The 27,040-nt window shown below is 50.5% G+C and overlaps 1 protein-coding gene and 1 pseudogene across 1 annotated transcript; both read right to left on the minus strand.

The window, feature by feature from the left end:
- Window positions 1-1,211: 1,211 nt before the first annotated feature.
- On the minus strand, window positions 1,212-2,376 carry LOC118999722 (cysteine-rich protein 2-like; annotated as a pseudogene).
- A 1,449-nt stretch (window positions 2,377-3,825) lies between these two features.
- On the minus strand, window positions 3,826-25,678 carry KPNA7 (karyopherin subunit alpha 7). Its single transcript, XM_037064506.1, has 10 exons — window positions 25,613-25,678; window positions 23,652-23,780; window positions 17,538-17,620; window positions 16,849-17,117; window positions 15,188-15,270; window positions 12,763-13,026; window positions 11,141-11,374; window positions 9,542-9,724; window positions 6,344-6,490; window positions 3,826-4,009 (listed from the first exon to the last, which is right to left on the minus strand). The coding sequence occupies exons 1-10, from the start codon at window positions 25,676-25,678 to the stop codon at window positions 3,971-3,973; spliced, it is 1,497 nt and encodes a 498-aa protein (XP_036920401.1). The 3' UTR covers window positions 3,826-3,970.
- Between the last annotated feature and the right edge of the window lie 1,362 nt (window positions 25,679-27,040).

Below are 27,040 nucleotides of genomic sequence, written 5' to 3' on the forward strand. Positions count from 1 at the left end.
ATCGATGACCATTCTTGCCTCACCTACTTTTCAGGGTGGTGCAGAGTCTCACAGAAGACAAAACATTATACAACTATTGATCTTTCCAGCCTAGTCCCCCTATGTTACAGATGAAATTGGGAAGCCAACAGGAGTAAAAGGAACAGACTCACGAGGCATCGGTGTGCGGAGGAGCCACACAGCTTTTCCAGGCTCCCACTATTCAGAAAAGGGGCAAGGACTCAAGTGTCCTGTGTGCTTATTAAACGGCCACTCCGTGTTTAGGAAAGCAGACAGCAGGTAAGTCAGGGGCTGTACGTGGTAAACTAAGAGAATTGCATTTCCTCTACAGCCCCTGACAAATGAGGAATAAACGCAAGAGCATCAGAGTCGCTCCACTTCAGCCCTCGTTTCGCAAAGCCGACGACACAGGCAGTTACTCCTTCCTTCACTCTTCATTCTCTGCCAGTCACGCCGACACGCAGAGTTCAAGCACACAGGCACCCAGCCAGGTGACAAACACCATTTCTTTGCACCCAAACCACGGGCATCAGGCAAATATCTTCTTTCTTTAAAAGCTTGCTGGGCAAGTTGGTATCAGTACCTTTAAACTACAAATACTCTTTTGTTATGCAATCTTAGTAAAAAAATAGTTGACTGAGAGGAGAGAAAAGACAATAACAGTATTTTGAACCAACAAGGGCAGACCATTTGGGCAACAGTGATTCATCTCAATGGAGTTCAAATTTTTTAACTAGAAATTTTTTTGTCAAAGAAGTATTTTTGTAAACCACCGCACCGTGTGCTTTCCCTTGACTTCAGTCTACTGACAGGGGAGAAAGTTGTTTTATTTTTAAGATTTGTTTATTTTTAGAGAGAGGGGAAGGGAGGGAGAAAGAGGAGAGAAACATCAATATGTGATTGCCTCTCGTGCGCCCCCTACTGGGAACCTGGCCTGCAACCCAGGCATGTGCCCTGCTGGGAATTGAATCAGTGACCCTTTGGTTTACAGGCCAGCACTCAGTCCACTGAGCCACATCAGCCAGGACAGAAAGTGGAGATTTAAAATGTTGAAAAGAATCCGATAAATAAAAAACATGTATGTTATCTCAAATTGCAAGGGAAAATGCAAACATGAAGTAGTTGTGTTGGAGTGGTAGGATCATTTTTTGGTCCATTCCTAGTTTTGTTTCTAATTTTTATTTTTTATTTTTATTTTTATTTTTTTTCCGCAATCCTCCAACGCTTTACTGACTGACAGCAAAAGCCTAGTGAACCACTCAAGGGTCGGGCAGTGGCGGGGGCTTGCAGGGCAGTGTGGAAAGGCAGAGGGCCCGTCCAGGGTCACTGGTGGGACACTGGTGCGTGAGGCTGTGGCCGGCTGTGGCCAGGGTGGCAAAGGGAGATAAATAACACTGGGGAGGTGGGAGGCAGCAGGAGTGGGGGAAGGGCAGCCACCACAGAGAGGGACCCAGCAGGGCCACAGACACACAGACATGGAGACGCGTGGGGTCAGGGAGGCACAAGGACAACAGGGCATAGCAGGGACACAAAGGCAGACACACCGAGAGATACGGGGATGGGCTGGTCTCTTCGAAGACACCCCGTGGCATCTCCCTGCCCAACAGGCAGGCCCTGGACTCCCAGGCAGGACGTGCTGAGGCTAGACAGGGCTGGGCAGCTGCTCACTCTCCCCACAGAGCCAAGCACGGGGCCGGTGGGGGCGGTGCCCAGGGCCTAGGGCTGAACTTTGCCCTCCGGGTCCCTGTCATAGATGTAGCTGCCCACGGCTCCAGTAGTCGCTCCCCTGGGTCCGAAGAGTATGCCATAGCAAGGCTTGTGGCAGTGAGGCTGGCCGTCGTGCTCCGCATGCCCCCCCCCCCCCCCCCGGAGTCAGTGTCTTCCCGCGGCGCTCACGGCGCAGGAACGGCCAGTGCCAGTCCTTGCCCAGAGACGTCACCTTCTCAGCAAAGTAGACCTTCTTGTTGCAGCGAGGACACACGTTGGGCTCCCCGGTGAACGTGGTGACACTGGAGGCTTTGCTGGGCCCCTTTGGGGGGCCACTTGCCCTCCAATCCTCAGTTCGGGCCACAGGGACTTCAATGGGGCCAGTAACCTGCGGTCCCTCGGAGGAAGGCTTCTCGTAGATGTAGGAGCCGGCACCTCCAATGTTCCCGCCTTTGGGTCCAAATAGTGTGGCGTAGCAGGGCTTGTGGCAGAACGGTTTCCCATCATGCTCGGCATGGCCACCAGGCGTCAGCGTCTTGCTGCATCGCTCACACTTGAGACAGAACTTGTGCCAGTCCTTGCCCAGGGAGCTCGCTTTCTCAGCGAAGTACACAGTCTTGTCACACTTGGGACACTTGGAGGCCATGGTCATCGGTGCACCCGGTTGCTCGCGTCTTGTTTCTAATTTTTAAAAAATAGGTTTACAAATAGTATATAAAATAGTATATGCACACTATGTGGTGACATATTGTATATATAATTTACATATTTGCATGATATTTTTAGTTTAAAGATTCAAATTTTACACATTGTCTGTTGTGACAGAATGGGATTGAATTGATTTTTTTTGGATTTACAAAAAAAACAGTTATCATGTAGCTTCTCACCCTTCACGTGTGTCCACTAGGATTCTTTAGCTGCAAGCAACAGAAGCCCACTCTGACTAGACAGGAAGAAAATGCTGTGGAAGACCACGGGGGAGAGTCTAGGATCCTCTGGGGGCCTCCAGGCAGCAGGCAGCCGGCGGCCGGCGGGGGCGCCCACAACACAGAGCCGAAGGCCCTGCGCTGCCTAAGTGAGCAACACACCAACCATTTCTGCTTCCTCTGTGTTTGGTCCCCACGTCTAAGATGCAAAGTCCTGGCAGGATGAGGAGTTTTTGTTGTTGGGTTTTGTTTTTTTTTTTTGCTTGGCCAAAGACGTGCCAAGCTAGAAGGTCCTGAGCTGATGGACTAAAGAGGGAGCCGGAAGGAATGGTCCCTTGCACTTCCACGTGGAAGGACAGAACACACTGAGGACCCCGCCCCACCAGTGAACGCAGCCCTCAGCAGCAGGCTGGGAGGCACCCACAGGGAGAGGAGAATACTGACTGGGAGGCCCACTGTCCACTAAGCTGCGGGACTGTTCTCACCACCAGACCAGAAGCTGGTGAGAGCGTGAACTGTCTTCAGCGGGTGACGCAGAGGGACTGGCTGACGGAGACTGAAGGATCCTCTCCCGACCTGACCATGAACTTTTCTCGTTACACCTTCATCAATGCTAACATCTCCTCCCCCCGGGGGGGGGGAGTCTCCGCCAGCTTTGAACATGTGATGCATGTAGGGGCATGTTTGCTGACCGCACAAGCTCAGGAATGCCCCCACCCATACATGCAATGACGAAGCACACATTTATGTCCGTGCGTGGTCTCCCTGAGTAGAGACAAACCCAGCGCTCTGTTCAGGTGTGTGCTGCTCTGTGAGCAGCTCCCAGCGTGTCCCTGGCTTGCTAGCTCGCAATAAACCTCCTTCTCATAAAATCTTAGAGTCGTCTTTGGCTGAAACCCCTGACTAATCGGACCCTGTTTGGGTCTGGTAACAACAGGTGTTGCACAAATATGCAAAGGGAAGGGCACTACATGTTTCGGCAAAACGGGTGAAACCAAATTGACAAGTCCAAGTCTGTCTAGGTAGCTAGCAGACCAGCATTCTGCTCTGTTTCAAAGATCTGACTTTAAGATCCTTAAAGGTAACCCTTAAACCGCATGTCCCGAGGAGAGGAATTCCGCATGGCTTTCAGACATGAGTGGTTGAACAGCATTTCTGATAGAGGCGAAAGCTTCGAAAGTTTTATTAGCATTCAGTGTTAAAACCTTTATACCCGGGGTCACGCCAGGACACAGAAGCACCGCTTCTTAAAGGGGCCGCCCTTCAGGGCTCGGCCCTTGGTCTGGAGGTCGTGGAGCTCTGGCACTTTTACGTGACGTGCTTGACGAATCCCCGATTTAGTCCAGGCATGCGGATGACATGTCCTGGTCTTCCTCCTTCAGGGGGGAAGAGACAGGGTTACACCTCTGGGCTCTCAACACATTATTCCCGCCAGGAGGGCTCCCTGACGTCTTCCGCGGGTTAGAATTTGCTCTAAATTAGGCTGGAGGAGAATTTGAAGGAGGATAGCATCGAAGTATTTCTTAAGATGGATCTTAAATGCAGGGTGTGTGTGTGTGTGTGAGAGAGAGAGAGAGAGAGAACATACCTATCCTAAAATCGAACATCTCTGGTCATTGTTCAGTGGAGTTCAGTGGCCCTGAGCACGTCCCCCTTGCTGTGCAGCCACGACAGCGTCTTCCAAACCCCACCCTCCCCACCTTCTCAGGCCCCAGACCCCAGCACTCTCCTTTCTGTCTCTGGGAGTTTGACTCCTCTGGGTCTCTCACGCAGGTGGAATCGCACAGTAGTTGTCCTTTCATGTCTGGCTTATTTGTAAATGCGGTTTTGATACAGAGGGTCCTAGCTTCCCTGTGAGGAAGGAGACAGTGGGTGCAGCTGTTACTTCTAGGTCATGAGTCTTCAACCCGGAGCCCTCAACTGAATCCCTGGATCCAAACCCTCTGTAGGGGACAAGTCTCCTCAGGACAAGGTGTTCACAAGAGATTGAAATTCAAAAGTTGCTAACGACTGTTCTGGGTCTTCTCTGCTTTGAGAGCACCCTCTTGGTCCCAAACCAAGACGAGCTGCCTCTGGTCAGCAACACCCACCACCCTGGTCGTATTTCTTGTATGGCTCTGGGTTTGCCGATGAATCGATTTTAACACCTAACAGAGTAGCATTCAGTCTGCGCGCCCCTAGGCCCAGGTTTGCCCAGCCACTTAAGAGCTCCAAGCTGACCCTCCTTATTTGAAAACTATCTAACAAAAAGCAAAGCAAGACCACAATTAGATACCACTTCACACACATTAGCACGGCCGTGATAAAAATAAAAAGGAAATAACGAGTATTGGTGAAGATGTTGAGCCACGGGAATCCTTGCGCATGGCTGGTGGGAATGTACAATGGGGCGGCCACTGTGGGCACCAGGAGGTGGCTCATCAAAAATTAAAAATAGAATTACTGCCCTGGCCGGTGTGGCTCAGTCATGGGAGCTTCATCCCCAGACCAGTGGGTCGTGGGTTCTATCCCCAGTTCGTCATTTTAAAAAAGGCAACCAATCGATATTTCTTACATCAACGTTTCTCTCTCTCTCTCTCCCCTGCCCCCCTTTCTGTCTCTTTAAAAAGAGCAACAACAACAAAATGTTCTCAGGTGAGGATAAAAACAAAATAGAATCACCAGATGACCCAGCAATGGCCCGTCCAGGTGCACACCCAAAGGCACTGAAAGCCGGAACTCAAACGGATACTCCTACCCCCGCGCTCAGAGCAAGTCTTCACAGCAGCCAAGAGCAAAACCACCCACGCGTCCCCTGACGGACTCGCGGCACAGAACGTGGTAGCTCTGTGCCCTAGAATGTTCTCTGGCCTCGCAAAGGGAAGATGTTCTGACACGCACTACAACATGGCAAGCCCTGAAGACATTATGCCAAGTGAAATAAGCCCATGGCAAAAGGACACATACCATACGATTCCACTTGGGTGATGTGCTTAGCGCAGTCACACGGACCGAGACAGAAAGGAAAAAGGCGGTTACCAGGGCTTGGGGGAGGGGCAGGGGTCAGCATTTAACGGACTCCGAGTTGTGGTTGGGGGGGTGAGAAAGTTCCCCCATGGACCGTGGGGCGGGATGCACAGTGATGCAAGTGTATATAATGCCACTAAAATATTCCCTTAAACACTGGTTAAAATGCTAAATAGTATGTTACGCATATTTTACCACAGTCAAGTTTTACAAAAGGCCTGTTATCTGACCATTGTTCCTGGCTCCTGCAGAAAACTTGGAAGCCTCTTGCAGAATCCATCCCCAAACACCACAGTGGAGAAAGAGTCAAAAACGCGGTGAGTAGCAAAAATGGTTTTCAAAAGCTGGGCCTGCCCTAGTTGCCTGCATTTTTCAGTAAAAAAATCCAGTTGAGCATCTTATCCCTCCCCATACTCCTGCCCTGTCCCCAGAAGAGTCAAGCAGGAAAAAAAGTAAAATTGGAAGCCAGAGGCAGCAGGAGCAGCCACTATGGGAGTCGAACAGCTTCCAGGAGCCCAAAAGCTGCTACGCAAAGGCGGCCCGTACGCCATGGCTAGGGGCTCAGCGCTAAATCCTGAAGGAGCGCCTCCCCAAACCCCAACTTCTGCTCACCGGCCCCACAGCAAAGCCACCTGCCAGGTGACCACCACCCGGAGGTGGCCCACCAGGGGTATGGACGCCCCTGTGCACCTGCGGTCACCTACCTCAGAAAAGTGGTTCTCGATGATGCTCTGAGCCGTCAGGGCAATCTGTTGGTTCTCGTGAAATTGAAGAGCTTTGATTCTGTCAAGTCCGCCATATTCCTCGATCGAGTCGCACACGGATTCCATCTCGGGGAGCTTCTTTGCTGCCTGGGGGCAGGGAGGAAAGGAGAGAATGAGGCTGGACCAAAGCCTGACGGGGCTTTGCCAGGGGGCTTCACGTCAGGGCCAGAACTCAGAGTCGTGGCTTCATGTCCCCCATGTGGATGGAAACCTGCACGGCCTTCCTCCCACTCTGGACACTTATGTCATACGCACTTAAGTTTCTCTTCGTTGCGAAAGTACAGTATTGCCTGTGCTGAGTGTGCAGCCATCCGTAAACACATGGCTGCCCCTACGTAGTAGCGATCCCACCTCTGATGGGTAGGCGCTGTTTTAAGTCGCAGTTCACAGAATGTTCAAGCAACGCCACGTCAGTGCAGACGTCCTGGCCCTGCCCTCCGGGAGGCCTGGAAAGTGAGACTGGAGACCCTCATGAGCAGAAGCCACGCTGGGGCCAGTGACGAAGTTGCTGGAGACAAATGAGAAGATTTCATCCAATACTGGTCACCGGCTTGTCACCAGAGCTACTCGCTCACTCACACGGGTCCACGCACAATGAATGGGGCACACACAACTGAGGTGTGTCACTCACACAGTCAGGGGAGACATGTAGATAACTGTTAGGCACGGAAGGTCAAGTACACTAAACAATCAGAGGTGTAAGTTACAGAGGACGTGCACGGAGCTGCAAAAGCGACCGGAGTTCTTGCTGAGCAACGCTGGGCAGGTCCGTCAGAGTAGTGACCTCCCCAGAGCAGGCAGCAGCGAGGACCAAGCTTTGAAGGAATGAGGGCTGTGTGTTATGAGAAGAGGGACTAGTTCAGCCGAACGGTGTATCTGGGGAAGTGGAAGAAGATGGAAAAACCTTGCCAACATATCCCGAGGGCTCTGCTCGCCGTTTTGTGAGCAGTGGAAAAAAAACCTCCCGTGGGCGAAATTACAGACCTTTGGGCCACACGATTTACCCGATGACAGTTCGTACTGTGTGTCTGAGCCTTGGTCGCCTCCGGTCCTGTGAGGGTCAGCCCCAGCAAGGAAGCTGGGCAGGGGGCAGCGGGAGCCCTGGCCAAGGATTTTTGGCTCCTGACAGCAAATGGGGCCAAAGCTACTTCAAAGAACCTCAACTCAACTCTGCTGCCCATTCGAAGTTTTTCCTGTCTGATGTTGAGCTTCTAAGCTTCTGTCCCAAGTGCCTCTGTCTGAGATGGGGGCTTCACTGACCCGCCAGATGCGACCTGCCCAGACTCTCCCAAGAAAGAAGCCCGAGTGTTTAATCGAAGTGAAGCAGGTGAAGTTAAATTCCAATTAAAGCCCACATTTGCTTTTACAGGCTGGTTACATTCAACTTAGGCTGCTGGCAGCCCGGCCTCCACCCTCTGTGTGATTCGCGGAGACTCAAAGTCTCCATGTCCAGCTGGGCAGTGGGTCCAATCTGTTCTTGACTCAAGTCACTTCTTCCTGAGACAGTGACACGAAAAGGGTGCTTACAGTGAGTTTTCAGAAGAAGCTCCCCATTGTCACTTCAAAACTTTTCAAATGGCTGAGTTGTATGGACAAGGACCTGAACCAAGATGGCCCCAGGTGATCCCGGCCCCAGTGTTCATGCCCCTGTGTTGGTGTGAGGGTTACCGAGGGCTGATCGGTGTGACCAACAGGATGCTGTTGAAGTCACCTCCCTTATAGGTCAAGAAAGACACGGGGGCTTCCACCTGCCTTTCTCAGATTGCGTGACCCCGAGGAAGTCAGCTGCCGTGCTGTGAGGACACTCAAGCTGTCATCTGGAGGGGTCCAGGCGATGAGAAAAGCCTGGCAGACACACGAGTGAGCCCTCCTGGAAGCTGATCGTCCAGCCTCCATCCAACGTTCAGATGGCACTGAAACCCCCACCTGACATCTCGAGCCTCGAGAGAGACCCTGAGCCAGCAGCATCCGGCCGAGCTGGGCCCAGATTCCCAGCCCTGCACACTGTGTGTGATGATGAGTGTCTGTTTTAAGTCCCTGAGGGGTCATTTGTCTTGCAGCAATATAGAACTGAGATGAACAGTCGTACAAAAATATTGCTTTAATTTCCCTTTCTTTTGGAAATAAGGCTTTTCTAGAGTTCTTATTTGAGGTTTTGCTATCTATATTCCCAGCCACATAGTTGAATGGAAAAGGACCTCTAGCCCTGGCTGGTGTGGCTCAGGGGACTGAGCACTGACCTGCAAACCAAAGGGTCACTGGGTCGATTCCCAGTCAGGGCACACGCCTGGGTTGCAGGCCAGTTCCCGGCAGGGGACCCACGAGAGGCAACCATATATTGATATTTCTCTCCCTCTCTCCTTCCCTTCCCCTCTAAAATAAATAAAATCTTTTTTTAAAAAAAGGAACCCTAGTCCTCTAGTCTGACCTCTTAACATGTCCCTGCTAACTTCTCGCTGCTCCTTCCACTGTACCCTAGGCCTTAGCCGTCAGAAACAGCCAACTGTGTGGCTCAGTGACTGGTCCCCTCCTTCAGACCTTCACCTGGGTGCTCCAGCTCACCCAGATAAGTCCAAGTCCTCACAGACTTATGTGACCTGCCCCTGGGGGCCTGCAGCTTAGTCTCCCGCCACCTTCCATCCCTTCACTCGGCTCTGGCCACACCCCCTGCTTGCTCTTCCGAGAATATTCTTCCCCAGACACCCACAAGGCTCACTCACCTCTCTGAGGCCTTTACTCACATGCTGTTCCTTAGAGAAGTTTCTCCTGACTACCGCATATGAGAGATCACCTTCCCTCCCCGCCCCGAGCCATCGGTGACTGCCTCTTGTCGGATGTATTCCCCCACAACGCCCTGGCTGGCCTGTCCGTTCCCCTCCCCACTACGACATAAGCTCTGCGAGAGCGCGGACTGGGCGCTGCCCCACCCTGAGCACCTAAGGCAGCGCTGGGCACAAAGACCCTCATTTGAGAAAAGGCAGGTAGCGCCCTCTCATTACTGCCGGCCACAGGGCATGTGCGCTGAGGGCGGAGATGAGAGAGTGGGGAGGGAGGAGAACCCTACTTGGGTTTTAAGAGACTAAATGCCTCAAGCCGGAGACTGCCATTTTAGAAGCCAGCCTGCCCGGAACAGCTCACCTGGAGGAGTAAAAAGATGATGTCAAGGATGTGGATGACAAACTTGGTATCTGGGACGGTGAGCAGGTTCACCAGTGGCCCGAGGACTCCTGAGTGGATAAGCTGGATCATCTGGTTCATGGTGCCCCCTGTGATGAAGTTGGCCACTGTCCAGACAGCCTCCTTCTGGACTTTAAACTGTCCCTGGAGAAAGAGAGCTGCTTATGTTCTTTACAGATCCTGATCCATACGGATCTGGGGTCAGGTTCTAGGTTGGCTGGGGACGGCCAGGACTCTCTGTGCAACTGACACACAACATCTCGTGGACTTGCCTCTAGTTCTTGAGCAGAAGACGGCATCTTTGAGAAGCCAAGGAGGAGGCTGGCAGACTCGTGGGGGGCTTTGGAGGGGGGTTCTATACTCAAATCCATTTCATTAACTCAGAATAGGGAAAAACAGGGCCAACCTGAACCAATCCAAGTAATGAACACAGACTGGGAGGTACGCTTGGAACGTGAGACTCTAGTGGCCTGAGTGTACATTTCTAGTCTCTCTGCCTTAGTGTAACTTTGGACAAGAAGCTCCATAGCAGCAAAGCTGAGCACACAGATGTGACCTTGGGGACTGAGACGGCCCAGTGATTACAGAGGAAGGCCAGTGAAATACCGCTCAACGCATTCCTTGCGTTTATAAAAACACCAGGCCCAGAGACGTGGGACTGATTTACCGTGCATCCTTCTGTCCCTGGGAAGAAGGAGTTATTCCCATTTTGCAGCCAGGGAAAACTGACCTCAGTTCAAAACCAAAGTCAAAACCCAAACAACGTATGATTCCAAGCAAGCTATCATTCAGAAGGCACAGTTTGAAATCGGATTCCTTCTTGATTAGCGACTGGATGTTTCTGATTGGAATAGATGCAGACGCACCGTGGAACTCGGGACGGGAAGACTGGAGGGTGCCCTGCTTCGGGCTGCATGCCCGGCCGTGCTTTCATTCCTCACGACAACCTGGGACCCCACCACCCAACCTCAGAGTGGAAATGCCTAAGCAGAAACCCAGAGCTCAGACGTTAAAGGTGGTGAAAAGAAACGCTGGTGACAGTCGCTCCAGGGAAGGGATGTGGGACTCGGGGTGGGGGTGGGGGAGGAAGCTTTACTGCGTTTCCACTTTTGCGTGTGGACTTGCATGTAGAGTGCCACTTTAATCAATGTGACTTTTTATTCTGAAGAGGCCACCCTCTTCAGTGCATAAGATCAGCGCAACCTGACATGTTTTCCCTCCTAAAACAAAACAAACCAAACTTCCCTCCTCTTTGGGCAAGCAGAGAGTAAATGGTAACTTTCCTTTCAGACTCTTTACCAGCTTAAGGTTTTTCTGGATATCTGAGCTATGGGGCTGCCCTTCTATGGAATACTGCTTATTTAGTTTGTAGATTTTCCGTGGGTTATCCAAAATGGGAGGCCGCTTCCTTTTTTTTTTTTTTTGGAAAATGATATTTCATAGTTTTGTTGTGGCCTCAGTTCATTTGCTTCTGAGCCCACATCTGCATTCCCGAGGGAGCTCAGCACCGAGCCCATGAGAAAGGCGCCTTCTCTAGAGGAAACTGAACACGCCACTTACATTTTTCAGGAGAGCCACCAGGGCAGGCAAGATGTTGCAAGCAATGACCTGCTGGAGGTGCTCGGGTGGCCCGGCGGCCACATTGCCCAGGGCCCAGGCTGCCACCTTCTGGATGAAGGGCTTGGGGTGCAGCAGGAGCTGAGGCAGCACGCGCAGCATGCCCGCGTCAATGGCCGCCTGGGTCTGGCCATCCGTTCCCGTGACGATGTTGCCCACAGTGCGGAGGGCGGGAATCTGCAAGAACAAGGCTCAAGTGGAACCAAGGGTCACAAGTGGGTTGCCGTGGAAGGTGGCAAGCACACCGAGATCTGTGCCCTCCCAACATTGGTCCTGCTATGCCGATGGCTCTCTGGAAGCCTGTGGACGATGATGGCATCCTGACCCTTAACTGATTCAGCACAGCGATGGCTGCTTATACTGGGCCACTGGCAGCTTCCCAGCAGCAGTGGCTCTAGGGGCACAGAGGTGAAGGGACACCTTTGCCAGGAAAGGATGCTCTCCCTCTTCTGTCTGTACATCAGGAATATGGTCAGACTGACTGCAGGGCTTATGATGTAATCGTGTCTAGTCAATCATATTGAGCACCGCAGCCGGGCTTCTGTGGTGTACGCTATCTGTGCCAATGAGCTCCCAAGGGCAACTGTGGGTCCGTTCACACCCCCTTGCAATAACTCTGACGGTTTCCAGGCTGCGTCTACAACTGGCTCCAGACCGCCGTCCTTGGAGGGCTGGTTTTGGATTTATTTTGGGTTCTCTGCACTTTAGTGAGAGATAAGAGTTCTAGAATTTTCCTAGCCCATTACACTGAGTGTCTGCTACTCAAATGAGGGGTGGGAGTGTGCCATGATCCAATCGCAGCCTTGCTCGCCCTGCGGTTGGTCCCCAAGTCCCCAGGATAAGCGACTTCTGACAGACGCTCTCTTCACTCCCCTGATGCCAACACTGTCCTCCAACTGACCTGGACATCTGGGGGTACCGTGCCAGTCTCGGAACAGAGTGCCCCCGAAGACTGCATAACACACACGGCTAGCCATAGACATCAAAAGGGGCACCCACATTTTAAATGACATTTTCAAAAAGTATAAGAGACATGTTTCATAACATAGCAAAGTATTGGGTTTTGGTTTGACTTACTTTTCATCTACATCTGAAGTAGTCTTGGAGAACAAACAGGAAAGGATAAGAGGGAATTTTCTCTTATACTTGAGTACAGAACTCAAGTGTTACATGAGCTTTGCATGAATACACACATACACACACTCACACACACTCACACACTCTCACACACTCTCACATGCACACTCTGTGTCAGCCAACTTGTTAACATCTGGGATTACAGGCAGCTTTGATTTGGTGCCTGCTATTATTTCTAACAATCAGATACAGAGAAAATATGTCATTTAATACCTGCTAGGATTTTAGATGAACACGGATTCAAGTGTTTGGCGAGAGAGCAGCAGAGACCAGGGCAATGCAGGCGATACGCTTTGTTCTAGGTAAAGCGTGAGAGCTGAGTGAGGGAACCAGGGGGTGGGGACAGAACAGAACTCGCTCAAGTTCACACGACTCACGACTCTGATCGGAAGGCCCACACAGAGACAGGTAAGACCTGGGACACATACCATGACGTTGAGTTCGGGGTTGGTCATGAGCTCCACCAGCCTGGGCAGCACCAGCATGTCAACCACTTCGTCAATTTGCTCGCTGCAGCCCTCGGTGAGGTGGGACAGGGCCCAGCAGGTGTGGGAGAGCACCTCGCTGTCTTGGTGCCACAGGAGGCAGGAGAGGGTGGGCAATATTTGCTTCATTGCAGTTTGGCAGGAGTGTAGGTCCTGGTTTCTGCACAGGTTGGACAGGGTCCACATGACGTTCTGCAGAAACACCACCTGTAACGAGAGACTTGTTCCTAGCGTCAGGTGCAAATGGTAGTGTGTCCTTGCCACCTTTGACCAACACTATTAACCAGCGTGAACCAAAGAATTTGAGCTCCAAACAGGAATTTGTCCCGGTAGTGATGTGTCTCTGACAGGGACACGGAGAATGAGCTCCACGTTTCCTACCCCAATGCTAAATGGAGGTTTCCTGATATTCCCCAAAATGCCCTTCCCCGCGAGGGGCTCCACTGATGACCTCATCTCTGTTTTCATTGGCGAAAGAAACCAAGAGGAGGCAGGACTTCCTTGTCCTCCCACCAATCTGCAACCAACGCATCAGAACCGCATTTCTGATCTCCTGTTCAGGGATACATCTTCCTACCCTGCCTTCGAAGTCCAGCACTTTTTATCTTGAAAGATTCCATCCCCAGGATCACCACCCCCCAACCCCCGGGATCACTCCTGCCAGTATGGAAACACACTCCATGACCTTCACCCCTCACCCCTCACCTCTCCAGCCATCGTCCCACTTCTGCTTTCCGGAGTGCACCCTCGAGAAGGCGTCTGCACGCACTCTCTACCTGGCAGCTTCCCGTCTGTGCCTCTGCCCTCCTAGTCTCTTGGTTGTTAGTGATGAAATCAGCTCCTTCCAAGTCACTAAACCCCACGGCTTTCTTTACTGTCCCTGTCAGTTATAGTCATCACCAGTCATTCCCACTTTGGCATCTGTGACCCGGAACCCGGTTTCTCATTGCTGAATGGGCTGTTTCTTTCCAGGGTCCTCGGCAGGCTCTGCCCGACTCCTGAGTGTCAGGGTCCCTGGAACCTGCCTTGGACTCACCCTACACTCCAGGTCAGGGATTGGCCCAGTTCTCTGTACAGGGCTAGACAGTAAACACCTTCAGCTTTGTGGTCCCACAGGATCTCTGTTACACCTAGCCAGCCCTGCCCTTGTAACACACAGACAGTCACGCCTGTAAAGGAATGGGTGTGACTGTGTTCCAATAAAACTTTATTTACACAAGCAAGCTGCTGACCCCGCCGTAGGTTGATCTTGCCCAGCTGGATGACATGCATGTGTACAGGTATCTAGACTTGTATATCCACCCACCTGACCCTGCCGCCGTGGTTCCCCTCCCTCCCTCCCAGTTAATATGTCCAACTAAGGACATATCTGATTCTTCCTTCCCTCCCTCTTCCCCATTTCCCTAGGGGGACCATCATCTAAAGTGACCTAACCAGAACCTGGGCATCCCTCCCCGCTTCTTGCTGTCCCTTCCACGTCTGGCACAGCAGCCTCCCAGGTGCATCGGCTTCCCCATCTCCCTCTGCCTGAGTCCTCCCTCGAGCAGCCACCAAGGGCCCTCGGAGAGACCAGACCACTGTACGTCCAGCCTGGAGGCCCTCCGAAGGCTTCCCTTTGCCACCAGGATGAAGGCCAAGTGCCTTGTCCCACTTGCCGCATCCCACTGCTTTCTCCTCGCCAACTCCCCCGGCCCTGGCAGCCCTTTTCTGGTTCAGCCACATCAGGTTTTCCCCCACCTCGAAGGCGGGGTGCCTGTTCCCTTGGCTTTGGGGGGCTATCTTCTCTTCACTTTTATTTGACGGAAAGCCAGAAAGTAGATTTAATTTCTAATCCAGGGGGCCCTCTATTGTCGCCACGTCAAGCGACTTTGACTCGTCTTCAAACCAAAACCTGGGACCTGGGACCGGGACCGGGGTCCACTACTTCCATCTGCGCCCTCGAACGGCGGAGCCCAGCCACCCAATGTCGCAGGACTGCAGAGGAAAATCTTAACGGACGTTTTCCAACGCTCTCAACAGGAAACAGCCCCACTGCTCCCTGAGGACAAGCACAGCTGAATTTCTGCTCAAAGTGACATTCGGTCCTAGGCCTCATTCATAATCGACGCCCTAAGGGGCCATGCAGTGACCACGTGACTTAGCATCGATTTGGAAATACTTCCTCAATTTTCCAACTCTGGGAACTTGTTACCAGCTAGGTTTTCTAATTTAAAGACGCTCCCTGGTACAGCTATTGGTTAGGGGGTAGAGGGGTCAAGCAAAAGAAAAAGGGACGGACAATGTGTGGTGATTGCAGTGGGGAGGGGGTTAAATGGTGGTGGAAAAAATATGATGAACAATAAATAAACAAACACAGACAGACACTCACTGGCGTGGTTGATGAGATCAGGGCCAGTAGGTGTGGGATGGCATTGCTCGAAATGACAACATCTCTGGATTCCGGGTCATCACCTACAGATGAATAAGAACAGGACATCGAAAGAGGGAACAGAGAGGATCCTGGGACAGGTGACTAATGTTTAACAGTCTGTGCAAAGTGTGGAAGCCACGACGCATTCCTGGGCTTGGCACCTAGAGAGCGCAGTCCTGAGCTAGACCCCAAGCCTCCAGCCTGTGTTGGTGGGTGGACGGGCCTGGTGGGAGAGCCGGCACCACACAGCAGTGGCTGCCCTCGGCAGAGCCCGCGGGCACACACAGGAGCCAGCCAGCTGGGCCCAGGCAGGGCTCTCTCAGTGCCAACAGCGCTGACAGCATGGCTCTCAGGAAGACCAAGCCATTGCAGACCAAACTGTCTTCTCAGAAGGCCCAGGGCAGGAGCTTCCAGATGCAGCTCAGAACAGTGGCTGGGGCCCTGGCTGGTGTAGCTCAGTGGATTGAGTGCGGGCCTGCGAACCACACGATCACGGTTCGATTCCCAGTCAGGGCACATGCCTGGGTTGCAGGCCAGTTCCCAGCAGGGGACTCAGGAGAGGCAACCATACATTGATGTTTCTCTCCTTCTGTCCTTCCCTTCCTCTCTTAAAAAAAAAAAAAAAAAAAGAACAGCGGCTGGGAGACGGGCAGTAGCAGTCCTCAGCTGTCCGTGACTTCGGCTAGATCCCTTACTCCTGGACCCTAGAAGTCTCAGTGTCCAATTCTTCAACCCTTGGGCAAGGCAGAATTCATATGGTACCACCCAGTTTTGTCTGGTCCTCACTGAACCCATCAAAACGAGAGACAAGGCTCTTCCCCAGGTGCTTTATTTCTGCAAGTGTTTCAAAAGCATACTTGACATTCTGTGTTTGCTGATCCCAGCACCTGAAGGTCTTGGAGGTCTCATCATACCGTTTGTTTCTGCTGATTGGCAGTCAGGGTAGGTTGTTGATTCTCTGGACTTGAAATCGCTACTGTTTGGCTGATCTTACTTGGTCACGATGCTGAGGGGCCCGGCGGAGCCTGCTTGCCCCAGCGAGCACTGTATTCATATTCAGCCACGAATCAGGCCGCTTCCAGCCCTGTGGCACCATCCCCGGCTGCACTGTCCTGGACCTCAAGGTGGACACAGCCTCAAGTCCCAGCTCCAGGGGCCAATTTTAGGATTGTGTTTTCAGGGGAGACTTTTCCCCTAAGCAGAAGCAACGGGGTTTTGGGGGGAGGTTGTAGGTTCCCTTGGCAACTTTCTCTGGAGGTAGAATTTGGGGGGGGAGCTGGGTTACATAAGGGTCTGTCGGAAGCCCCCACACTGTCTGAGCCCAAAGCTTGTCCTTTGTTCCTGAAGCCACTAAGACCCGAGGGGATAGGACCTGGTATGGGCAGATGCCCCCAGGTAGTGTATAGCTTTGGGACACACTGTTATCTCTGATTTCAGCTTCCATGTCCATAGGGCCTCTGAACTTGACTCTGAATTTTGGAAATGCCTATTGTGCTTTCCCCAGCATTTCTAGGCATTTATACTTGAAGTATGGAGGCCACGATACCACCCAAAGCACTCCCATAGCATGCCCCATGGCCAGCCCACTATTTACTTGGCCCCTGAGGGGAGGGTCTCACCTGCGATGTTTCCCAGGGCCCACACAGCATGCATTCGCACGTCGGCATCCGGGGAAGACAGGAGCTCGACCAAGGGCGGGACAGCGCCCCCTTCCACCACTGCACGAGTGTGCTCGGAAGGCCCTGCAGCGATGTTCGTCAGAGCCCAGGCCGCCTCAAACTGCAGGTAGCAGGGATGGGAGGACCCCAGGAACTCCACCAGCCTGGGGATGAGCCCCGCTTCAACCATCAGCTTCACGGGCGGGTCCCTCTGCTCAGACAATATTCTCCTGTGCAGTGAAGGGGGGAACAAAGAAACAGGGCACGTGGAGCCAGTACCAAGAGCCTCCTGGAGCAACATCCCAGCATTCCTACCGCCTGAGACAAACAGCTGGGTCAGAGCTACTTGACAGCCCAGCTTTGGCCTAGAGCACTTCACAGGGACAAGCAACATGCCCCCATCTGGTATTCGCTACCACAGAGATTCTTGGAGAGGCTGACTTAAACAAAGCGACGTGTCTCTGACAACCCTTGTATATATTAAGCGGTTCTCAAGGACAGTGTAGAGGAGATATTCACTCTCGCTTTCGGAGGGACTAGCCTGTCCTTATGTTGGGTGAGCCTTCTGCCACGGTCAAGAAACCGAAGAGGCCATTGGACCTCATTTCTGACCATGAACCTGTAAACAGCAGCAGCTTGTGTGGTGATACCTGGCGGCCTGGGTGGCCCGGAAACAGGATTCTGGATCTGAGGCACTCATACCACTGATTATTTCTGGCACAGTGAGGCTGACCTGCAAGGACACAAAAATGATTTCCAAAAAGTTCCCAAATTTGATTAAAAAATAATCTATATATTTGAGTAGCTCAATGAACCCCAAGTAGAAAAAAAAGCAAGAGATCCATACATGAGACACACCGTAAACAAACTGTTGAAAGCCCAAACCAGAGAGAAAAACTTGAAAACCTCCAAAGAGAAGCAAGTTGTCGTGCATGAGGCCTCAGTCAGAATAAGAGCTGATTGATCACCAGAAAGCACAGAGACTAGAAAGCAGCGGGATGGCCTATTTTAAATGCTGGAAGACTACTGAGCAAGAATTCTGTACCCAGCCAGGTATAATAAAGAGGAAATTAAGACACCCTGGGAAAGGAAAACAGAAACCGTTGTTAGCAAGTCAACTGGACAAAAAGAGTTCCTTGGGTACTAAAAAGTAGACAATAATTAAAATCGCATTAAGAAATCAAGAACACCAGTAAAGATGCATATTGGCAAGTACTAAAGACAAAAATAAGAAGATGTTTGATTATAACTCTTTTTTACCTAATTTAAAAGACAACCCTAAAGCCATAGTTATAAATCTACGTTGACGGGCACACATATATAAAGAGGCAACTTGCATGGCAATAAGAGCACAAAGTTTTTTTAAATTAAAACTATAGCAAAAGAAAGAGGGAAATTGAGATCTGGAACTACTTAGCACAGAACATGACAGTGACAAAGGAGCAGAGGCACAAAAAGGACATTAGCACAAGGACGGACGGGCACAAACCCTGTTTTTATCAGTCATCACATAGGTCAATGCATTAGACGTTCCCCACAAAAGCAAGGGTTGCCAGAATGGATTTAAAAATCATGACCCACCTGTAAGCTGTCTACAAGAGACACACTTTCAATTCAAAGGCACAAATGGATTGACAATGAGAGGACTGAAAATAACATGCCATGCAGAGAGTAGCCGAAGAGAGCTGGAGTGGGAAGACGAACATTAGACCGCAGACTTTAAGGCAGAAGTTGTTGCTAAAGGCCGTGACATTCTATAATAGTCAGCTCAGCCATCAGAAAATATTATAAACATAAACGCACCTGCCCATAACCCCTAAATCACACATAACAAAAATGAGTGGACTTAAAGAAAGAAAGGGAGAAGCCAACAGTAATTTAACAAACATCAAACCTCATACTCAGTAATAGACAGAACAGCTTGGTAGAATACCAGCAAGTCAGCAGGAGACACTGCGGACTGGCCAGACCCAAAAGACATCTACACTGAAGAACAGAAAAACGCACATTCTCTTCGAGGGCACGCGGGGTGTTCTCCATGATAGACCATGTGACATGAAACAGGTCAGCCGATTTGGAAGGACTGAAATCATACAAAGTATGTTCCCCAGCCACAGTGAGATAAAATTAGAAACCAATAACCGAAGGAAAATTGGGAAAGTCACTGATTTGTAGAAGTTAAACAACACACTCCAAGAAGAAGTCACAAGGGAGGGTAGAAAATACTTGGAGAAGAATGAAACAAACAACATAAAAAGCCAATACGATAGAGTTAAAGTGCAGCTTTGGGGGAATAGCCATGAATCTATGTATTAAGAAAGTAGAAAGGTCTCAAATCCATAATCTAGATTTACACCTTGAAAAACTAGAAAAATAAGAGCAAACTAAACCCAAAACCAGCAGAAGACAGAAAACACGAAATACTAAAGTGGAAATAAATGAAATAGAGAATAGCAAAACAGGAGAGAGAGTCGATGACACCAGAAGTTGGTTCAAATGATCAGCAACACGACAAATCTTTAGCTGGACTAACTAAGAGAAAAAGAGAAGGTCAAGTTGTTAAAACCGGAAATGAAATGACCAGGAATGACCAGGATCATTACTACTAAACTTAGAGAAATAAAAAAGATTAGAGACTAGATAAACAAAGTATGCCAAAAAATTAGATTATCGAACAAGGGACAAATTCCTAGGAATACACAAACTATCAAAAGTGAGTTAAGAAGAAATAGAAAATCTTAGTAGACCTGTAACAAGTGAATTATTAATTTTAAAAAAGAAACTTCCATAAAAAAGAAGCCTAGGCCCCAGATTGTCTTCACTGCTGAATTTTCCCAAATATTTGAAAGGGAGTTAAAGCAATCTTTCATAAACTCTTCCAAAAAATAAAAGATGAGGGAACTGTCTTGCTCATTCTGTGACTCTGGCATTACCTTGATATCAAACCAGACAAAGACATTACAAGAAAAAGTAGAGACCAATGTCTCCCATAAATATATATGCAAATATCCTTGACCATTTCTAGGAAACAGAATGTACCGGCATATGAACAGGATCGGACACCATGACCAAATGGGATTTAACTCAGGAATGCAAGGGTCATCCAACACAGAGAAATCGAAATAGTATACCATATTAATAGACTATAGAGGAAAAAATACCACACTATTGTCTCAATAGATGCAAAAAAAGCATCTAACAATCCAGCAGCCTTCTGTAATTTTAAAAAAAAATCAACAAACTAAAAATAAAAGGGAACTTCCTTAAACTGATAAAAGCAGCTATGAAAACCCCACAGCTAGTGTCATACTTAATGGTGAGAGACCGGAAGCTTTCTCCCTGAGAATCAGGGACGGAACAAGGATGTCCACATTCATTACTTTTCCTCAGCCTGGTGCTTCAAGTTGTAGACAGGCCAGTTGGGCAGGAAAAAGAAATAAAAGGAAAGGAAGAAGTAAAACCATCTCTATTTCCAGGTGTCATGACCTTGGATGTGGAAAATCCTACACACCAAAAAATGTGGCCCCAGTGAACAAGGTTTAGCTAGGTCGCAGGATGAGCATACAAAAATCTATTTCATTTCTATACATTAGCAACGAACAATCCAAAATTTTAAAAAATGACAATTTTATTTATTGTAGCACCAAAAAAATATTTGGGAATAACTTTAACAAAAGTATAACACATATGCTGAAAATTGTAAATAAATGTAAAGAGGACCTAAGTAAATTTCAAAATATCCCATGTTTACGAACAGGAAGCCTTCACATTGTTACGATGGCAATACTCCACACACTGACCTACAGATTCATGCAGTTTCCATTGAAAGCTGGGTGTATTGAAGAAATGGACAAGCTGGTTCTAAAATTCACATGGAAATGCAAGGCATCTGGAATAGCCAAAATAATCTTCAGAAAGAAACAGTTGGAAGACTCACACTTTCCAGTTTTGAAATCTACTATAAAACTCTAGTAATCACATCTGTGCTGTGCTGGCATGAGGGTGAACATGCAAATCAATGAAAGAGAATCCCGAGTCCACAAATAAACCATCAAATTTACCGCCAGCTGATGCGTGACGAGGCATTGAGACAGTTCAATGGGGAGAGAACAGTCTTTTCAACACATGGTACAGGGATGACTGGATGGCTACACGCAGAACAGTTCAATTAGATCCTACTCACACTTACAGAAATTGAAAATGAGCCAATTACCTGAATAGAAGAGCTAAAACCATAAAACTCTTAGGGAAAAAAAAAAACAAAGCATAAGTCTCAGGACCTTGGGTAAAGCGAGGGAGTCTTAGATTTGATACCCAAAGCGCATGCAACTGAAACAAAGAAAAAAGTAGATACATTGGACTGTTTCAAAATTAAAAACTTTTAGGCTTCAAGGACTCTAGCAGAAAAGTGGAAGGACGACCAGAAGAATGAGAGCAAATATTTGCAAATCAATCATACCCCTGGTAAGAGCCCAGTGTCCAGAATATACGAAGAACTCTCACAACTCAAGACTAAAAAGGCAAATTACATGATTTTAAAGAAGGGCAAAGGGTTTAAAATAGACAAAACTCCAAAGAAACAAATACCCGATAAGCACATGAAAACACGCTCCTTGGCCATTAGAAACACATGTCAGAACCACAACAGCAGAGCCCTGTGCCCGCACTGGACGGCCGTAATCCACGAAGAGACAATAACAAGTGTTGGTAAGAACATCCGAATGTTCAACGGTGCAGCTACTTGGGAAGGAGCGTTTGGCAGCACTATTTCCTATTGCTGTTGTAAAAGCTGCCGCAAATCTAGTGGCTTAAAACCCTTCTCACAGTTCTGGAGGCCAGGAAGTCATGATTCACTCCCCTGGATTAAAGCCACGCTTCCTCCAGAGGAAGCTTCTAGGGGGGCCGCCAGTGTCCCTCGGCTTGTGACCCTTCCCTCCGTGTGCAAAGTGCAGCACACTAGTGTCTATTTTTGTCACCTGTCTCCTTCTGCTCTGACTTGTCCTTCCTCCTTCGGCCGATGGATGAAGGATGGATGTGACTATACGGGGCCCATCAGATAACCCAGAATGATCTCCCCAGGCTTGACATCCTTACTGTAAACGTATGCACAAAGTCCCCCTCTCATACAAGGTAACACCCATAGGTGCTGCGGATTAGGGGATGGAGGCCTTCGGGCGGTGGGGGCAATTTCTCAGCTTACCACAGGCGGTTCCCCAAAGGGTTAAAGAGAGTTACCATATGACCCAGCAACACCGCATGTAGGTATGTGCCCAGGAGACTTGGAGACACGGTCTCCTAACAACCAGTGCGCAAATGTTCATAGCAGTGCTGTCCATAACAGCCAAAATGTGGGAACCACCCAAATGTCCACCAGCCAATAAATGGACAAACCAAAAGTGGTCTCTCCACACAAGGAAATGCTGCTCAGCCCTAAAAGAAATGAAAGGCTGACACCCGCTCCGACGCCTCTGAACCTTGAAAACATGAGGCTAAAGTGAAAGAAGCTAGTCATCAAAGGTTGTGTAATGTATGGTTCCATATGTACGAAATACCCAAATAGGTTGATTCAGAGACAGAAAGTGGACGCATCATCAGCAGAAGCTGGGGGGGAAAGGGAAGAAGGACCCAGGAGTGACTGCTTACTGGGTGTGGCGTCTCCATTTGAGGTGGAGAGTCTGTTCTGAAAGGAGCTAATGGGGATGGTGGTGCCACCTGGTGAATGTACCAGAGAACAGCAATTGTAGACAGTAAGAAGGCAAATTCCAAAGTACATGAATTACATTTCAGTATTTTTTTAAAGATTTTATTTCTTTATCTTTAGAGGGGAAGGGAAGGAGAGAAGGAGAGAAATATCAATGTATTTCTCGTGCGTCCCCTGCTGGGAACCGGGAACTGGCCCGCAACCCAGGCATGTGCCCTGACTGGGAATCGAACCGCGATCGCGTGGTTCGAAGGCCTGCACTCAATCCACTGAGCTACACCAGCCAGGGCTCGTTATTTTTCAAGTCACGGTAATATAGGACAAAGAGGGAAATAACTCTTCCATAGTTTTGTCCTTCTTGGCTGGGGGACATTTTAGGGACTATTCTGGCTAGAGGAAGGCACGTTGAGACACGGCTCTGAGCCCCTCGACCGCTCGGAGTGGTCACGGCCACTCTGCGTGATGGCTGAATGCCCACCACTGAGTCTACCAGCCCAGGCCGGGGCCATCTCCGCCCTCCGAGGTCGCAAAAGGCACGTAGACACAATGGCCAGTAGATACAATGCCACTGGAGGTGGAGAAGGGAAACCTTCAAGTCAGGCCACTCCAGAAAGGATCACAAAACCAGCAGGAGCCTGGAAGCCAACCTAGGGTTTGTACCAGCGAGGTTGGTGGGGAGACAGAGCGGGGAAGCCTGGGAGGGGCAGGCAGCACTCAAGGCCTAGGCAAGACCTTCCATGGTGAGTAACTGAGCACCTCTGCTGAGAGACACCCTTCCTGACCCTCATCCCCTGCTTCTGGCTGAGGGGCGGCAAGTGGGGTCTTCTGGATCCGAAACCGCACTTTCCCCGTAGGAGAAGCAATATCCCAGACTCACAGCCCCAAAGGTGATGGCCCGAGCTTTCTGACAACACCAGTGTGGCTCTGTCTATGCTCTCTCCACTCCTCCTTCCAGGCCCCCATCAGAGCTTGCAGGTTCTGAATCAAACATTTCAAGCCGGAGAAAGTTCCTAAGACCGTCTCCGACACATGGCTGCTGCAGAAACACACATTCCCAACGTACCTGGTGGGTCTCTTCTTGAGAAGCTGGGTCAGTGGAGAGTCCGGTGATGCTTCTCCTCTTGAGGACCTGCTCATCTTTCTTGGCCTTCCGGAGCTGCACGCTGGCTGCTCTCCGCTGCCCTCGCTGCATCTGGCGAGGGAAGGACAGAACTGGACTATGAGAGCTGGGAAGTCGGGGTGTTGGCACATCAGCCTTCCAAGCACACTAACGACCTCTGACTTCACTTTCTGGGTTCAACAGGCTGGAAGAGTTAATATTTTGGCACCATTAGCAAGTAGTTCTGGCTCCCTCTCCCGCCTCTGCTTTCTCCTGCTACCCGTCTACAAGAACAGCTGGCCTTCCTCCCAAAGTCCGGGAAGATCAGGCACACCCCTGACGGGCCAGGACCCTCAGCTGCAGAGACCTCTGAGCGGAGTGTCCTGGGGCCCCGAGTCAAGTGCATCCTCGTTGGCGCCCAGCGGTTCCCTAAGAGCAGGCCTGGGCCTTCCAACCCTGGGGGTCCAGGTGCGGCTGCGAACGGACCTCCCAGGCCCAGGTGTCCCCAACTCTGTCCGCTGGGATTGCGTCCCCTCTCCGGTCATTCAACTCTTAGTCCAGTCTCAAGAGGTTTTACTTGGGACACCAGACAGAGGGAGATTAAAATTTAAAATAAAAACAAGCCTTTTCTCATACAGAGCAACACTCAGGCCTCATAGTATGGAGAGTCCTAGAGAAATGATCTCCCCTGTGTGGACAGAGGCATTTCAGGCTGAAGACTTTAAGGTTTAATTTAAGAAAGTTTATGTGTATTCGATACTTCTGGCTCCTTCAACGAGCCATGTAGTTCTTGCTGGGAAATAGGGTCACTCGGTGTTACCCAGCAAGGCAGGAGCGTGCTTGGGGCCCCACCCCTGCATCCTCCTTTCTCATCTCCTGGCCCTTCCTACTGCCCCCACCTGGAGGGCTCAACTCCTTTGCTTGGTTCCCTGTAGTCTGCAGTGGTTGTGGAAGCCGGACAGCCAGGCCCGTAGGACAGGGTGTGAGAGTGAGGCGGCTCTGGACGGTGCCCAGCCAGGGGGCTTCTCCCCTCCTCGGGGGCCTTCCAGGCTCCCCAGGTGTATGACATCACAGTCAAAATACATGGGTGTAGGACTCAGAGCTCCAGCCCCAAACTGAACCCAGAGAGGCAGAGTGAGGGTTCGAATCCACACAAGGCTCAGGCGCCCTGCCCCGGGCTCTTAGGCTCAGCCCAGTAGTTCAGTTCCGAGCCCGGCTTCTGCACAGTGCTCCGGTCGGCCACCGGCTCCCGGCTAAGCCTCCCTGACGGCCGGGGCTGCAGGTAAGCGTCTCCATGCCAGGCAAGCAGGCTACTCTCCAGTCCCCGCGAGGGAGACATTGGCCTGCTCTTCACACGAAGAAACTGAAGCTCTGGAGCCAACAGTTCCAAGATCACATGGAGGCCTTGACTTCAGGCCATGGCTGCGTGACTCCTCGAGTCCTTGAGCTCTTGTCCTCCTCACTCTTGACATTTTACAATGAAAATGTCAAACAGACGGAGAAGTTGAAAGGATTATTTGGTGAACACCACGCACCTGTCCACAATGAACTTTGTGCTATATTTGCCTTGTCACCTACCTTTTTCCCCTAACTCTCCACTAGTTTTCTTTTAATATTCACCTGAGGATACACTTGTTTTTCATTTATTGATTTGAGAGAGAGAGAGAGAGAGGACGGGAGAGAAAGTGAGACAAACATTGATGTAACAAACATCAATCTATTGCCTCCCACACATGTCCCAACTGGACCTGCAGCCTGGGTATGCATCCTGACCGGGAACCGAACCTGCAACCTTCTGGTCTATGGGAAGATGCTCCAGCCAGCTGAGCCCCCCAGCCAGGGCCACTCTATTTCTGATGCACTTCAACCACGTGCTTTTCACTGCGCTCATCTTTGATGGGGCAGGGCAGTTGCCTCATACTCACAGACGTGTCTTTGCCTCGGTATTTAAATTTTCTCAGCCTCTCTTCTGGAGCCTCCGAAGTCGACATACTGACTGGAAGAAGTAAACCACCTGTAGGTAGGACAGTCACAAAGAGACTTTCAGTGCCCCGTGTGTGGGTTACTGTGTTAAACCCACCCAGGCTCCAAGCCCTTAAAGGGCTCCCAGTGGAACAGGGGGCAGGCTCAGGGGGTCTGCTTCCTGGGGTATCGCCACGCCAGCTTGGCAGGTGAGGAGCACCGTGGGGGCTCAGAGGGGACCGGTCCTCGGCTGCATATGGAAGGGAAACCTTTCAGAGGCTTGAACAGGCCCTCTGATGGCCAGGGTGGGCTGAAAATGAAGCCCTGACCCCTTCCACGCGGCTGCGTCCAAGGAGTTCTCCACAGCGCAGAGGTGCAAGATGGCGAGGGGTCAGCGGGAGGAGAAGGCCCTCCCCCCCACCCCCCATTTACCTGGCCCACTGGGTCAGGACAGTCCCAAGTGTGACCCACGCCTTTTAATTCTTTAGTAACTCTCTCCCCCCCCAACCAGCCCACCGCCATCTTTCAGTCACACTGCAGCAGTCGCCTCCCAACTTTTCTCCCTGCTTCCGGCCACTGCCTTATTCTACTCTGTTCTCTACGCAGAAGCCACGTGATCTTTGAAAGACGAGAAACTGATCATGTGATTTCTCCCACTTAAAAACCCTCTCCTGGCTGCCCCTTGATCTCAGGAGCAACCTCAAGCTCCCCATGATGCCCTGCGTGAGCTGGCCCCGGCCCACTCTCCCACCAGAGAGTCTGGGTTCTCCCCACGCTGTTCGTTTCATTTGCTCCATCGCTTTGTACCACAACCCAGTGTTTTCTTGTTTCTCATGCGTGTCCACCGCTCCCGACAGCAACGGGACTGTGTGTGTCTCAGGTACGATTCCTCAGGCCCGTGACAATGCACAGCGGATAGCAAGCAGGTATTTGTTGGATGATGGTGGTGGATGGTAAGGTCACAAAGGGAATTGTCCCTCGATGAGCGGACGTTATTAAGATCAGAGCAAGTTTGAGCTTTCTACAAGGACACAGGGAAGGAGCTTTCTTAAAAGTGTGCAATACGTGTTTCCAAGTACCCAGACTAGGCAAAGCCACACTGCAGGAGAGAGAAAGTGGGGTGAAGAGGACCAGAGTCTACCGACTCTATTCTTGGGTGGAAAACAGCTGAGAGTAAGTTTGGTGGGCGAGAGGAGTTTAGACACACCAGTTTGGAAGGGAGAGTGTGGACAACTTGGAGAATTCCATGAGTGAGCCAAGAGCAGAGACTGATGTCTCAAGAAGAGGGATGAACTCTGTGTGAGAACAGGTCAAGAACTGAGTCTTGGCGACATTCACATTAGCTCCCAGGAGAACCGAGAACCAGGGAGAGACCAGGAGGACAAATGGAA

The sequence above is a fragment of the Sturnira hondurensis genome, unplaced genomic scaffold, assembly GCF_014824575.4.
Source record: "Sturnira hondurensis isolate 20B ecotype Veracruz unplaced genomic scaffold, ASM1482457v3 Scaffold0015262, whole genome shotgun sequence".
Classification (NCBI taxonomy): domain Eukaryota; kingdom Metazoa; phylum Chordata; class Mammalia; order Chiroptera; family Phyllostomidae; genus Sturnira; species Sturnira hondurensis.